This window comes from Haplochromis burtoni, unplaced genomic scaffold (assembly GCF_018398535.1).
Source record: "Haplochromis burtoni strain Fernald_Lab_line unplaced genomic scaffold, NCSU_Asbu1 Contig_1732, whole genome shotgun sequence".
NCBI lineage: Eukaryota > Metazoa > Chordata > Actinopteri > Cichliformes > Cichlidae > Haplochromis > Haplochromis burtoni.
In genome coordinates, this window is record NW_024584093.1 from 7,579 (window position 1) to 24,093 (window position 16,515).

At 40.1% G+C, this 16,515-nt stretch overlaps 1 protein-coding gene across 1 annotated transcript; it reads right to left on the reverse strand.

Moving 5' to 3' along the window:
* Positions 1-1,040: 1,040 nt before the first annotated feature.
* On the reverse strand, positions 1,041-16,443 carry LOC121813466 (multiple epidermal growth factor-like domains protein 10). The gene is made up of 4 exons (XM_042217261.1): positions 16,042-16,443; positions 13,892-13,992; positions 12,604-12,696; positions 1,041-1,801 (listed from the first exon to the last, which is right to left on the reverse strand). Exons 2-4 carry the CDS (start codon positions 13,989-13,991, stop codon positions 1,551-1,553), a joined length of 444 nt encoding a protein of 147 aa, XP_042073195.1. The 5' UTR covers position 13,992; positions 16,042-16,443; the 3' UTR covers positions 1,041-1,550.
* Positions 16,444-16,515: the final 72 nt, after the last annotated feature.

Consider the following 16,515-nt stretch of genomic DNA (forward strand, 5'->3'; position numbering starts at 1 on the left):
GCCGTCCGCACGGTCGGCCCCCAGAACTGCTTCCTCGCCGCCGTTGCCGTCCGCACGGTCGGCCCCCAGAACTGCTTTGCCTCGCCGCCGTTGCCGTCCGCACGGTCGGCCCCCAGAACTGTTCTGCCTCGTTGCCGCCGACGGTCGGCCTCCGACTCCGTGCCGCTGTCACGGTCGGCCTCCGAACTGTTTGCCCGTCGCCGCCGTTGCTGTGTGCAGCGGTCGGCCCCCTGACTGTGTACTGTGGACTAGTGACCAGTCGTGTTTTGGTTCTGGACTCTGTGCTCCTTGTTTTTGTTTCGGACCCTCCTTCCTGGACCCCCTCCGCCCGCCCTGGCTTGGTGCTTCCTGCTTTTTTTATTTTGTTTGGGGCTGTCGGGAGCCAGCCCTTAGAGGGGGGGTACTGTCACGGTTCTGGGTCCGTTGGACCCAGTATTTTGAGGTTATTGTGTTTTGATTTAAGTTTGCATCAGGGATTGTGTTCTTGTTCTCTTGTCGGGTTATGGTAATGTTTATGGTGATGATTATGATTTCTATTATTAGAGTTCCATGTTTCTGTTTATCTGGGTTTAAGATGCAGGTTTAGTTTCATATGTTATTTCCTGTCTGTCTCTCGGTGTCGAGCCTGCGTGTGATGTTTTATTGTGAAGGTCTGTGTCATATGTGAGTGTGCTCAGTTTACGTTTCCCCTGTTCCGTCAGCTCAGATTCCTCCCAGCTGTGTTGCCCTCCTGTGTCTCATCCCCTGATTACTGGTGTGTGTATTTAAGCCCTGTGTGTTCTCCTGCCTGTTGCCGGTTCGTCTGCATAACTCCGTGTCAGTCTGTTACCCTGTTCCTTAGTTTGCGTCTCTGCTCTCCGTTTTGTGGACTTCAGGTTTGCTCTTTAGTTTCTCCCAGTTTAGGTTTATCATTACTCATGCTTCATTTCCTGTTTTTGCCACTGCCACCGTGTTAATAAACTTCACTCATATCGTCAGTTTGCTGCATTTTGGGTCCTCCTTTTCCTCCACTCCACACGGCTCACTCCGCCAGCCGTGACACTGTCAGTACTGTCAGTGCAGACGTTTTTAGGACAACATGATAATAATAAATTACAATACTCCAGCCTAGAAATAATAAATGCATGAACTAGTTTTTTAGCATCATTACTGAAGTCACTTCAGAATTATCTTTAAAATCTTTCTATTAATTTGTAAAGCTCTCAGTGCTTTGGTCTCTGACTTGCACCGTAACCATGTCAGACTTCTCATCTGGTGCAAATCTTTCAACAGTCCAGAGAACCGTCCAGTGTGTGCACACAATGTTTAAGATTAATGATATGTGCTGTATAAATGAAATTGCCATGACCATAGATACTAGGCTTTTAATGTTATGTCACTGTTGGCATTAGATGGAGGTGGGCACTCTGGTATTCTCCAGTTGCATAATAACAGGCAGCACCAATCTACGATTTCTGCTGGTATCCATTCTTATAGGTGCCTACCTTTTCTTTTATGTCACTGTTGGTATTAGAAGCAGGAAACCAATTTAACAAATGATCTCTCCTGACTTACAAAGCACCAGTGTATCCCGGTGGGCACTTGCATTCTCCGGTCGCATGATGACAGGCAGCACCATTCTGGCATTGGCATTTCTGCTGGCATCCATTCCCATAGGTGCCTACTGCACATGACACCTCACAGCGCCAACCTCTGTATCCAGGAGTGCAGATACAAGCTCCAGTGATAGGGTTACACAGAGCTCCATTCTGGCACTGGCATCTGTTACTGCAGTGGGAACCCCAGTGATCATTGTCACAAGCTGAAAAGAAAGAAAAAAAAATCTAAATACATCTTTTTTATCTTTCATGTTTATCTTACTTGACATGTGTCACAGAACTGGACATAGGTTGTCATTTATAATTGCATATGAAGCTATAATAGATCATTAAGTTAGAGATGCCTTGAGTCTGCAAGTAAAATCTATTATAGGGAGTTAGCACCTTATTCGGCTTGCACATAAAAACTCACTCAAAACACTCATCAGTATCACTGTCCAGATCTTTTTTTCAGTCCCCCAGAGTGCTGAAGTCGATTTAAATATAGCTATAATTCTTATTTTTTATAATAATAATAATAATAATAATAACTACTCATCATTCTTCACTACAAAATGCCTCAGGCTCTCTTAGGTGTGCCTTTCTCGAATGAAAAATCAATGTGCTCAGCATTGTGTGGAGTTTCTGGGCTTTCCTAATTGCTTTCCTAAACAAATAAATGCAGCGCAGCTTTATTTCTGCATCCTTCATTATAACCCCAATCTGAGTTGTAAGTGTAATCTTTGCTCCTCTATACCTGGAACAGAATATTCTTTTCTGGCATGTCATAGTATAGTCTTCTGCCTTTGGTTCTTCATGAATATAGCACCATCTACAGGTTTTGGGGGTTTCTATCAGGCCAAATGGTTTGTGGGTGGAACACTGGAGTTTTCTGTATATTCTGCTGTCAGGAAGATATTCATTTTTTGTTGTATACTATACACACACATCTAAATTTAAAGAAAGAAAGAAAGAAATAGGTGCCATTTAAGCTATGCAAGGCTTTTATGCATTTGTCAACACATGGAGTATTTATTAGCGGTAACTTATTCATCTTATTCATTGTAATATATCCATGATTTGTGTATTATCATCCATTTTCCTGTGGTTGTCCTGCTAAATTGACATATAGCTGGTGTTGGTGTCAAAGTCTTTCTGTGTATTCACATTTCTTCTTCTGTTCTCAAGTTATTTGTTCCCTACCTCTTTCTCCTGGCCTCCAACATCCCTCGTGCCTTATTGCAGTGCCTGCTCTAATTCCTATCACTGTCAATTCCTATGACTGATTTAGTAAATCTTGTTCTATCTGTCCTATACATCACAGTTATTAGAAGTCTAAGAACTGTGATGTATAGAATCAAGTGGCTTAAGAGTACTGGCACCAGGATGTATACATGTAAATTACATCTGCAAAGTTAAGGACTGTTAAAATGTTGCACAATCCTCAGCCTACTGCTAAAAGGCTGAGGATTGGCAGCATATAATGTTGCAGAGGGAAAGTCTCAACTAAAAATGAACAAAAAGACAACATATCCACTAGGGATGAAGCACCGTCCCGTCAAGCTCTCATTAATTTATGTTTAAAGACTGATAATTGCCTACAAGAACTGACTACAAATCTCATCAGTCCAGTGCATGACCTTCCACACCATGTCCTCAGTGCAATCTTGTTTTGTCTTAAACATAAGCAACTGGCTAATACATTTTGGCTGTAGTTTTTTGGGCTTCAACTTTTATTCTCAAAGCCTGGTGTATCTGCTAACTAATGAAAAGCTGCTGGCTGTGAAAAATCCACAGTAAAACACACTGATTGCAGTTGTATCCTTTTACAAGCAACTTTATTTCTGCATGTATTAATATGTAGTGCAATGAAGCACCACAAAAAAACTCAGGGACTCAAAAATACTTGTGGTTTCCAGTGCTATCGTAGCCTCCTAGTAGATGCACCTATAGTATAAAATTGAAAATCTTTGGTGTCATCTTGCTTGATTTTCAGAAAAAATAACAGATAGTTTGACTGAGTGTCAAAACTAGTCCAAATTTTTTAATAGTTGAACACAAATCTGAACATTGACATTTTAAAAAAGATAGGATGCTGTGTAAAATGTCAATAAAAAGGTAGTAATAGCTCTCAGTTACAGTTGTTTTTTATTAGCGATAAATGTTATTTAAGATCGAGCTCCTTCTTTCGACTACCACAAACAGCTTGGCATTTATATGCCTAGCATGCAGAGTAATGCTGCCATTTCCAGCTACTCCACTATTCTGAAGTTGTTCAAGTGATTAAAAGGCTCCTTTTCTTCCTTCTGCATTAGTGCGCTTCACTCTGGCCTGATAAAATGTACATACTCTCTTACCTCCGGCGGTTTGGCCTTGTGTGACAAACAGCAGCGGGGCTGAAGGGGGAGGAGGAGAATAGAGATACTAACATGTACATATAAAAAAGTCTCTATTCAAGTCATATCCACGATACCTTTTGAAACCTGTACCTCGATTGAATAAAAGCTCAAGTCGCAGGAGCTTAGGCTATTCATCTACTTCCCGGAGAACAGATTTTATTGCTCTTCACCTGCACAAACAGCACACACACACACACACACACACACACACAAACATGCAGAAAAAATACTGTGGCAAGGTTTTGTCACAACGCTGGTTGCATCACAGTCTCAAATAGGATCCTAAGGATTTTATTTTCTAAAATGTTCAACATGAGAAAAATTTGTCCGACCTTACATTGTTATCCTGAGCTCTCACTTTCTGCCACAGTAAATTCAACTGTTTTATGTATATTCACTTGAATCTGCATCAGATAAATTTTAAAAGCTTCTTCTAATCACAAACGAAGAAAGAGTATAAAAGAGTTGGGTGCGTAGAGAAAAGACTGGGAGCCAGTGACTGCCAGTTGTTCAGAGTGGGTTCAGATCTTACTCTCCACACTGGGGAGCCTGGATGTTTTTCCATCTATTTAGTGATTACCCAGCCTGCCAAAAATGGTGCACTCATGGGAACAGAAAGCACTGTCACACTAATACGAAGGATTCCCAGTGAGAAGAAACAGCTGTAGCATTCCTCCAGTTTTCCTCTCTCAGGAGGTGTGTGTCATCCTCCAGAGTTTTTAATTGTCACGTTATTTTGTTAAACATGTCTGTAGACAGGTAAATCAAACCAGTTATTAGACATGTTCACAATTTAAGGAAATGAGAGAGGGTTTTTAGGAAACACTGTTCAATGTTCGGTTTCTATGCCACATGTTAAAACAAGATCTAGAGAGTGATTAAAGTGGTGGGTTCTTTACAGGCTGTCAGTTTTAGTATCTACATGAATGTTAAAAATCACCTACAATTAATTATTTTATCTGAGCTGAGCACTAAATCAGATAAAACGTCTAAAAGAGGATGATTTGGGCTTGTTTCAGGGCCACAACACCTGGGCACTTTGCAGACATAAAGCCAACCATGAACTATACTGTATACCAAAGTTTTCTTGAGCCAAAGTGAGGCCATTTCTCAAACAGTAACAGCAACGTTCTTTAACGATTTAAATATTAATTAAATATTTGAATAATTTAAATAACAGCAATACTATAATTAGTTATAAAGCATTTTGTTGGCTTTTAGGGCTCAGATCACGAAATGTGTGGGCATTATACAAAATATTTTTGCTGTTTGAGGTGGAATTACGTTTAATCATTTCTGTCATTAGCAGACTACTGAGAGTCTTTGTTGACAACTAAGAGTTCAAAGTGATCTACCGATATAAACACAAAAGAGAATATTTTTTACATAGACAGTGAAACATAGTCCATAATATTGATGTTACTTTGATTTCACAGCTGAATTTGAGCCCCTCCTGAGGATCTTGTGTTATTATCATGTGTACTAAATCACAAGCTCCACTGCCTCAGGTCATTTCCTCCCGCAAAAATTTCTCCTCCTGCTATTACTCCTAACCATAACCCACTCCTCCCCACCCATAAACACACACACACACACACACACACATGCACATGCACACACAGCACATATTGTCTTTGCCATTTCCTGTTCTTCGTATGTCAAATTGAGCCTCAGACATATTGTGGTTCACTGACCTGTATGAGACAGTCAGCAGATTAGTCTTTCTTCGATCTTTAGGCCATTTAATACATATTACAGAAAGCCACATGAATATGAACGGAGTGACTAGTTCCATATACTGAGCTATTTTTGCTACATTTTACAGAAAAACCTAGTCCCTACTTCAGCACCCATTTCAAGTCAAACATGTCAGTGTTTATTGATTATTGATACGATTATTGATGTCTTCCAACTGCAATACAGATTGTCCATCAGATATTAAAAACATAAAATCGTTTTCTAACAATAGCTGTCATTACTGATGAAAAATATTTCCCTCAATCTTGAGCGCCTTGAGGTGACTGGTGGTGTAATTTGAATCTATTTCATCCAAGATGGGGTTGAGAATTAACTAGAAAAAACTTGAAACTTGAGTTCATAAATATCCTTGTTAACTCTCATCTGAGTATCAGAGGACATTATTGACCTAACCATTAAAAATGAATGCCTAACCCTGACCCTTACCCTAAACCTACCCATAACCTAATTGTAACCCTGACACTAAAACCACATTTTGAGCCTCAAAAAGGCCTTCACAAAGAAATTCTAGCCTTAAAATTTTAACTGTGTAGCTGTAAAAGAAAGCCGAACATAGATTTAAGGGTTAGTCCCAAAGAGCTCAATGGTTTTCAGAAAGAGATCTTAATATGGATATGGACCGTGAAGGACTACTGCAGGGCAACTACTGCAGGGTTAATTGTGGAAGAAAGAAATGGCTTTGCACAAAAACTACCGAATTCATGTGCAAGTGATAAAAACAAAGCAAGATACTGTGTTTGAACTTGACTGTTCCTTCAATACAGTAACTTTAACCACATATTTTTCCCTCACTTGTCTCCTGGGTTTGCAACATTTTTTATCAAGTCATTCCTACAGCTTTTATTTTCAAATAAAATATAACAAATATAACACCTGTGTTTGCCTTTCTGTGCAAGATACATTTTAAGATTTAAAAAATGAATGAGCAAAAAATAGAAAAAGAAACAATAATTAACAACTGAAGTAATTTGTTCACACTTTCTATCCACAAAGAAAAATGTGTGTGTGTGTGTTCCTGTCTAGCTATCTTTGTGAGGACCGAAATCTGCATTCTACTATACTTGTGAGAACCAACAGTCACTTGTGAGGACACACACACCGGTCCTCACAGTTTGAAGGCCTTTTTGAGGCTCAAAATGTGGTTTTAGTGTCAGGGTTACAATTAGGTTAGGTTTAGGGTTAGGGTTAGGCATTCATTTTTAATGGTTAGGGTTAGGCATTCATTTTTAATGGTTAGGGTTAGGCATTCATTTTTAATGGTTAGGGTTAGGGTAAGGGGCTAGGGAAACCATTATGTCAATGAAGGTCCTCACTAAGATAGCTGAACGGGCTTGTGTGTGTGTGTGTGTGTGTGTGTGTGTGTGTGAGCAGTAAGCAGACAGGCCTGCCCTAAGGGACAGACACAACAAGCTCTTTTATCACAGGGTGAAACTGAAGACGATGGGACACACCGTGTGAGGCCCTCTTCCATTTCAGTATTCAGTATCTCAGTCTGCATGAACACGCATTTACAGATTCATAAGAGCAAAAATCACCTCTTGGTAAGTTTGCATCAACAAAATAACTTAGGGAAATGACTGTTAAAGGCAACAAACACAAACAACAGTCTCAAAATAGTGATGAGCTCAAGCTAGTTTACCAGATGCACTAAGATTTGCTGTTATGACGTTTGGGACTTTTTTGGTGTGTCAACTGATGAAGACACAAAAGGGAGAAGAGCCAAATACTTCCCCAATTTACGCACAGTCGAAAAACGGAATTTCCACAGTTAGAAGATAAAATCGACAAGAGACAAAGTAGACAGGCCAAACATTTCAGAGTTTGGCACACGATTTTCGAAAATTATGACAAAACCATTGCTTTCTAATTAAGTCTTTTCAGTTATGACATTTCCATTTCTGTTGATCATTGAATTTATCATGTAACTGTAGAAGTATTTAGATGTTATAGTTCTTTATTACTTTTACTTACTTTTGAAAGATCATGATCATTATTTCAACAGTAGAATATAGGAATGCTTGATGTGTTTTAAATCATACATTAGACCTCGGTGTCGGTGAGATACAAAGATGATCGCTCTTTGTTGTTTTCGTTGAGCCACAAGTAAGTAAGTAAAGTTGATTTATCTAGCCCCTTTCACAGACATAACAGTCACAAAGCGCTGAACGACAATTAAGATACAGTGTCAACAGTGAACCATGTTTAAAAACAAATGTCTTGGATTTCTTGGTGTCTGTCTCTGTGCTTCCCCTGTGGTCCTTGTGTTGCGTCTAGTCAAGTTATTTTTTCATGTCTGTGTTTCGCATTGTTTCAAGTGCCTGTCTCATGTTTCCTGTTTTACCAGGACAGTCTCGTGTAATATGTTAGTGTTTTCAGTTTTGCTTCCCAATGTGACCAATTCAACTAAAATGGCGTTTGGTGCTGTACAGCAGTTGCTTTGTTTGCTCTCAATTTTGGCAGCCCTATTAAAGAATAATATCAGTTTTTCCTCTTTTCCTCGACATTTTGCCCCAACATTTCAAAGAGCTGGAAAGTAAATACACGGCAGAAATGACGCAGGTTTCACGCATGCGTAGTACAGGAATCTAAGCGCTTTCAGTGTGGATGAAAACAATTGTACACAGTAGTGTGGACGCGGAGCATTTTTAGACTAAAACGCCATTTTCAAATTTATTCGGATTAGTGTACACGTAGTTTTTGTCTTCCTCTGTTTGTTGCTCGATTGTCTGCATATCACCCACTGAATTTCCCATGACTCAGGTTTTTAGTTTCTTTATACTTGCTTCTAGTTTCCTCCCTGTTTAGGTTTAGTCGTTTTCTTACTGTGCTTTTGTTTGTGTTCAAAAAAAGTCCATTTCTGAAGTCTGCATTTGGGTCCACACTCTCTCCACTCCACATGTCTGCCACAGCAGACACACAACAAAAGAAAATCAGCAAAAAACCTGATTAAATGGAAGAAAACTATTCCTTAAAAGACTCAGTGTCAGCTAAACAGAGCTGGAGTGATAAACTGTTCCATAGCCTGGAAGCTTTGTCCACTCCAGTCTTCACTCTTGTATGAGGTACAACTAATAGATTTTGAGCATGTGAATGGAGGCAACAAGCAGCAGTGTGTTTAAAAAGATGTTTGGGACAAATAGTGTGGAGCTTGTCTATTTAAGATAAGATAAGATAAGATAAGATAAGATAAGATAAGATAAGATAAAACTTTATTAATCCCTCGGGTGGGTTCCTCTGGGAAATTTGGTGGGGAAATTTATTGCTCTGTATGCAATTGTGAGACTCCTAAAATGAATTTTAATATCAACCAAGAGCCAATATTGAGAAAATAAAACGAGAGTGTGTCAGGAATCTGTCTGCAGCATTTTTTATTGCTTGAGGTGTGACAGAGATGATTTAAGCCAAAATGAAAGGCATTACAGTAATCTAAGCGCATAATACAAATGCATGAAAATTTTTTCCCATTTCATAGGAGGAAACTATAGGTTGCAATTTAGAAATACTCCTTAAATAAAAGAAAGAGGATCTTAAGCAAAATTTTATATTTGAGTCAATGTTCAAGGAGGAATCAAATATTACACCAAAATTACCAAGTAAAAAGAAGCAATCATTTGACTGATTCTTGATTGTATATCAGGAGGAGCTATAATCATGGCAGTCTTGTCAGAATTTAAAACAAAGTAATTGTTGGAAAGCCAGTCACTAATGAGATGAACAGTCAACTAGGGTAGACAACCTATCCAGCTGGTGAGGCTTAAAAGACATAGTACAGTTGAATGTCATCAGCATCAAATTAATAAGAAATGCCTGAGAAAGATCGAATAATACCAGCTAAAGGAAGCATGTGAAAGGAGAATAGCAATGGACCCAGGATGGAACCTTGAGGAATGCCACAGGTTAAACCAGCAGTGTAGAAGGAGAATCTGCTTGCCCCAACAGAACGTTCTCTCACATAAATAGCAGGAAAACCAATCTAGTGGTGAGCGAGAGTTACCAACCAAAACCTTCAGCCTAGTAATTAAATATTATGGTCAGTATCAAAGGCAGCACTGTGGTCAAGCAACACAAGCACAAAGCAAAAGAATCATTACAGACCTTTAAAAGAACAGTTTCAGTGGAGTGCTGCTTTTGAAAACCGGACTGAAAAGGGTCAGAAATGTGTAGTTTGCATAATAAATAAATAAATTGATTTGACAACTTTATCTAATAATTTGCTAATAAATGGTCATTTTGAAATAAGCCGGTAATTACTAGGAGACGTGGCATCAAGACTAGGTTTTTTAAGTAATGGAATGACCTCAGCATGCTTAAAGTAAGATGGAACACAACCTCGCTTCAGTGAGCTGTTAATGATAGAAAGCAACGAAGGACCCAAAAAGAACAGAGGGATGCAAGATCCCTAAAGATGGTGATGAAGGTTTCAGCTTAACCATTATTCTAACTTAGTCACTTAGTGTAATTGAACAGAATGAGGTAAATGAATGAAAGCACTGAGGGCAATCCCCATTAGGCAAGGAACCTAAGGAGAATTTCGAGCTTAAGTCCATCACCCTATTTACAAAATCATGGAGAAATACATTAAAGTCATCGCCAGAGGCTATCAATGCATGTGGAGGAGGGGAGGATATAATGCTATTAATGGTGTCAGATAACACCCTGGGATTATTTTTCATGATTTTTAATGACAACATTATCATCAAAAGAGGGTTCCCCGGGTGTCTGTGTCCATGTCTGGGTCTGGGGCTTGCTGAGCCTTGGCCGCTATGGGACAAGGTCATGGAGGGTGAGGTTACCCCTCCTTATTTTTCCCTGCTTGATGTTGATGCCCCTCCCCGGTATGCTGGTACTTGTTGGTTCCAGAGCAAGTGGCCGAATGTTCTGGCATTCTGGAGTGGTTGACACAGTTTGGGTGGGTAGGCGCAGTGACTAGGTTCAGACTCAGTTTGACTCTTCTTGTCCTTGTAGATTGAGCGGGTTACTGGCTCCATGCGCAGATGGGCCCCCAGATTTGGGGCATGTCTGCACATGTTAGAATACTCTTTATAGTGGCGTCAGCAGTGTGCCAGCCTTTGGTGCAGCGGTGGTAGGGTGTGCCATTTGCACGGGCCCCTGGTTCAATTTTTTGTTGCCCTGCAGTGTCATAGAGGAAACAGAAGTGCTTACTGAGCCAGCAGAAGTGGCTTTCTCCTTCAAGGGTAGTCAACTGGTCTTAGAGATCCCATGCCTTCTCCTCCTCAACCTCCTCTGATTATCAGTCACTTTTACACATAGGGTCGTGGGGAGGGATGGAACATGTGCCACATGGGTCAAAGTTAATTGGATGAGCACTGTTAACCAGCTGCCACATTCTCATGTCGCATCTGTTCCCTCATCAGTAGTGGTTTAGTCTAGATTTCACACAGTCCTACTCACTATTTACTCGTACTGTGACGTGCACCAACACATGGACCCAAAAGGCCTACCTTTGACACTAACAGCTGTTAAAAGTGGCCTACACCCCTGTTTCCTGCACCCTGTCTTTTGGCGGTGAGGTTGGCTGCTGATCTGGGGCCAGTCTGCCTGCGTCCCAGGTTCACTGCTGGCTGGAGCTAGCACTCCAATGGCACCCTGGGTGGAGATTTTGGCGTTGGCTGGCCTGCTCCCTTGGGATTGTGGTATGGGGAGGCTTGGACCTCTCATCAAGTCGGCTCCGTCAGGAGGTTCTCGCGCCTGGGTTCCCATCCTCAGCTGATGCTGGGAAGGCTGGCCTCTGCCGCGGTTGGCTGCCTGCTGCCTCTGGTTGTCTGGCACTCCTGCCCTTTGGCTGTGGGCCCTCCACCGAGTCCTCCACCAGTTCCTCCCTCTTCCCCCTGCTGGGTTGGACCCATGGTTTTCGTCTAGGTGTGTGACCTCAGGTCTTCAGCACTTCTGGGGTCGGTGTACAGTGTAGCTCTCCTGAGTCTTTGACTGTCTGCCTCTGGCTCCCAGGGGTTTGTATTGCATTCTCTGACCCTCATTATCAAATATGTTGCATGAGAAATGCTCATACACAGAATTTCACAATTTTTCCAATTGTTCTTTCTCTCTCTCTTACACACACACACAGACATACACCGCAGCAAAATTGTATTTTTGTTTGTATACTACCCGTTTTGTATTTCAGGTGCTGTGTGTTTTTTGTTTTGTGATTTTCTTGTGAATGAAGTTGATAAGCACGTGGTTTATAAATATCACACAGTAAGCTATGTAAATCTTCCTTAATGCCTCCCGTGTTGTGCAGACAAGAAAAAGTGTTGGTGAAGTAGAGTCAAGTGATATAGTCCTGATGTCTTGCTGATAAGAAATGCTCCATGTGAGGAGAGTGCAAAATCCAAATCAAACAAAACTGACTCAAAACTATTTTCCGTGCATCATGTCACCTTTAGCATTTTAGGAACTTGCTTTAAGTCAACATTTAGAGAATTAATCAATTGCTGCAGCCAGGTTGCACAAAAAGTCTAGTTGCTAAACTGGTCTGATTACATAAAAAATCTGCCACCCACTAAAACCCCCCCAATTCCCTGTGAAATTAAAAAATATCTATATATATATGTCTAAGGAGGACAGGTAGTTAAAATCCTATAACAAGTTCCTATGTAAGAAGATCTGATTACCAAAACTAAATCCACTAATTTCCTGAGTTCCTACATGCTCACGTTCCAACTTTTGACTTGCATGTGTTGTGACTGACATCAGTATTTTGGCCCTGCAGTATGTCTAGCCATTGGTGTGGTACAGTAAGACGAGAACAGTCTGATTCTCCTCTTGTGAGTTCAGAGTGTTTTTACAGAAAACCAATCCCACTCACAAAGTCATTATTGTGAACAGACAGCAACAGCTGGAGGACTTACCACTCGAGCAATTGGAGCCCCCCCAGCCTGGCTCACACTGGCAGGTGTTGGGTGCCATACAACGGCCATGAATACAGCTCTCTGTACAATGAGCTAGACATCGAGGAGACAGGGAGAGAGGCCAGGGATCAGCACGGTCCCCCCAAAAAATAACCCATCAAAACACATCTACATTAGAATTAGTCATGTAGTAGTAATCACATAAATGTTCATGTCAAAGACATAAATCTGATTTGTGAAATGGAAACTGGGACTTGCTATTCTTTTTTGAATGCTCTGTGACTTGACTTGACTTAACACTTTAAAGAGTTTTTGTGGCCAAAAACAGAATTGGACTTTTAGAAATTGTTTGCTTTTTCAATAAAATGTCAATGTTTCTTTTAGTTACTTTGTGTTTTCTACAGCTGACTGATTTAAAGAGTTTTTCAAGCAGATTTTTCCTCATGCAAACAAATATTTTTCTTTACAAGAAACTCTAAATACAGTCCTTGTAACAGACAACTCCCATCAAGACTATGATTTATTTTCACTTTCCACTAATACCAAGCAAATGCCACTGATTTGAAAGATTATTACTCTTTTTAAAGCTGGATTTGCATTGATTAACCCACTTCAAACAAACAGATTCTTCTCTCACTTTACACAAACAAAAAGTAATAAATCCTTAATATAACTGATTCCTTCTCCAATACAACTTTCAGCAGGAAACTGCATGTTGCCTAAAGTGTCTGGCAAATTAAATGTGATTCTCAGAGCAGCATGTGATGCTTAGGCTACTTATAAAGCAGAGTATTTTCACACTAGAACAAATTCCCCTATGAACTCCTGGGGGACATTAACTGTTTTCTCCCTTCCACCACAGCACACATAACTTTTTCATCACCAACTCTTTCCACCATGAGAACAGGCTGTCTTGACAGAAAGCTTCTTTTTTTTTTTTTTTTACTGCTGTTACAATTGTTAGTTTTGCCAAAGCAACACCTGTCACTGCCTATTAAAAGGGAGGGATGTGGGTTGTGTAATAGCCTTGCTGGGAAGGTAAGTGTGACAAGATATTTGAAAAGAAATATTCATTACAGGATTTAATAAGTGTGATAAATGGCTGTAAGGAAAGTGTTACTAAAAGTTGACCTTAAGCAAAATCACTATTTGTCTCACAGAGCACTGAAACTTGTATAAGATGTCTTCCTGACTCTCTTAGTGTTTAAGGAAATAGCTTGAAATCCTCTAAAGCGATAGAAACATGGCTGGCTGTCTGTGTGTGTGTGTGTGTGTGTGTGTTACTCACGAGCACAGATCTCTTCTTTCTCATAGAAGCCCGGGCAGCACTGAGACTTCCTCCGGTACATGGTCTTGTTCCCACTACGATATGCTGTTCTATAGATCATCCTGCAGAAAAGAATTTAAGTCACATACAAAATTAGACCCTGGGTAACCAATTATTTTGTTTTTCAGCTTTTATTATATTATTAAAATGTGTAAAGTGGATCATTGACATTAATAACCAAAAAGCATCATTTAACTCTAACTCTTCTCCAAAGAGAGCAAAACTACTGCAAAATCTACTCTATGTAGTGTTACTAGTAGCTCCTCTTCCGGTCTGAGTTGGGCTTGTGTATTAAAAGCAGTGAGTAAGACTAGAAAAGCTCTATATATAATACTTTTTCAAAGTATTGTATATAGAGTGACCTCTCTCCCAGAGCTCCAGTTTGGTCACGTCTACATGTGTCTTGTAGAGGATCCATAACATTGTAGCCAGAATGAAAGGTTTCAAATTATGGACAGCAACATGTATTTTGGATTTGGATGGGTAAGTAATGCCACCGTGTAGGAGGTGAAGGACAAGAAATTGTTCATTGTTAAAGCAAAGGTTAGCGCTACATAACTTGCTTAAATAAACTACCACAGGTAAATCTTACATTTTGTTGACTTGGACAATTTAAAGTGCAGGGCCAGAGAAGTTAAGGTAGCATTAATTAGTTACATTGATGTTGTGTGATAACACTAAAGTTGACCTAGTATTTTTCCGATGTTGGGTAAATCATTCCTACAGTTTAAATGAGCCGCCACTGACAACCTGGGTTGCTGTGGAGAAGCAGGGATTGGTGCAATTTGTCCTGTAAGGCAGGATTATGAGAGGTGTGCTAACGTGTTGGTGCCATACTCTACCCTACCCTTCTGAAAGGTGTAAATAAATGGTGATTAGTGCATCCATTAGCCAAAATGCCAGGTAGTTGCTAGGGCCACAGTACTTGATGCATGTTCAATCATCCAGGTAAGTAAATCCCAAAAAGCTTATTCTGTTCTCTGGACGTAACTTTTTCAGTGGAAGAAATATTTAATCACTCATCCAAGTGATTTCTGCAGTCTCAGCTGACTGCAGGTTTCCCCAACCCTCTGAACAGTACATTTTAATGAAACAAGCTGAAACTAACACCACTGACTAACAATAGGGGTCAGTTTCTTTATCATTAATACTGTCATGATGACGAGTGCCATTCATCGAGAGTTGGGGAATGGCTGCAATTACAGCACTGTAAGATATTGAAAGATGTACCCTTAAGCACACAAACAGTAATATAGTGAACAGTGTTAAGTGCCAGGAGGATTGTTGTGATTTATACATCAGGGATAACAAGCAACCTCTGGCTAAGCGGATGGCGCAGCACAGAAGAGCTACCTCGTCAGGCCAGGACTCTGCAGTCTATTTACACCTACAGGCCAGTGGACACTCTTTCAATGATGAGGATGTCACATCCTGGACAGGGAGGAACGCTGGTTTGAGCACGGAGTCAAGGAGGCCATTTACGTGAAAAGGGAAAGACCATCTCTGAATCGAGGAGGGGGCCTAAGGGTACATCTTTCACCATCTTACAATGCTTTCTGTGGATGCAGGCAGGATTGGACACAAATATCACAAAGGCAGGTGACAGAGACAGACAGTGGGAGCAGACAGTAATGGTCAGAAATTTGGTGGGAGCAGAATTCAAAAAAATAGTCTTGTTCAAGGCTCTAATTCCCAGATCCTCTTGTCTGCATGTTGACATGTCCCCGGGCAAAATACTGAACCCCAATTTGCATGCATTGGCATGTGACTGTCTTAATCGTTAGATAAAAGTGCTGTATGAATGTCAGTGTAACTGGGTGAATAAAAGGCTCTATTTAAGTTCCAGTCCATTTAGCATGTCTACATTCTTCTGTAAATTTTGTCTTTATTATTACAACTTTTATTTGGTAAAGGGGGTAAGCCACTTTCAGACCTTGTTTTTGACACTGGCAAATGAGACCACAATGAGGTAAATATACAGCGACAATGTCTGATTTAAATAAACAAAAAAAGAAAAACAACAGGGAAAAACTGTGATACTGCCATTTAATCAAACCCATTATCACCACACATTTCCATGCGTATCAGGTATCATTTTAATTGGTTCTTACCTGTGTTTGGTGCACTTAAACCAGTTGAGGATGTCAGTGCAGCTGGTGTAATAAATCTGATTAAAAGAATGGGCATATGACTCCTGCACTGTCACAGAGTAACTGAAACCACAGAAAGTGAAAAAAGAAAATGGATATGAGACATGAAACCAGTGTGTGGCTGATGATAGTTCATGACTGCCTCATTAATCGTCTCTGTTCAATTAGTTGATTTACTTCAAAAGAGATTGACACACAATAGATTGACACTCAACCAACTTTTATGTCCTTAAAATACCCGAGAAAACTAATTGCCTGTTTGTCCAAAAGCTTTGTTTTCTTAGAAGAGATAATGATACAATAAATAGTTTATAAGATTAAAAATTATAGGTCTTAACATCTTTATGCTATGCCTGCAGGGCAACCAATTGAAGTTATTGGCCTTCATATAGAAATATAATTATATATATAGGTGTCATTTGTTTAACAAAGACA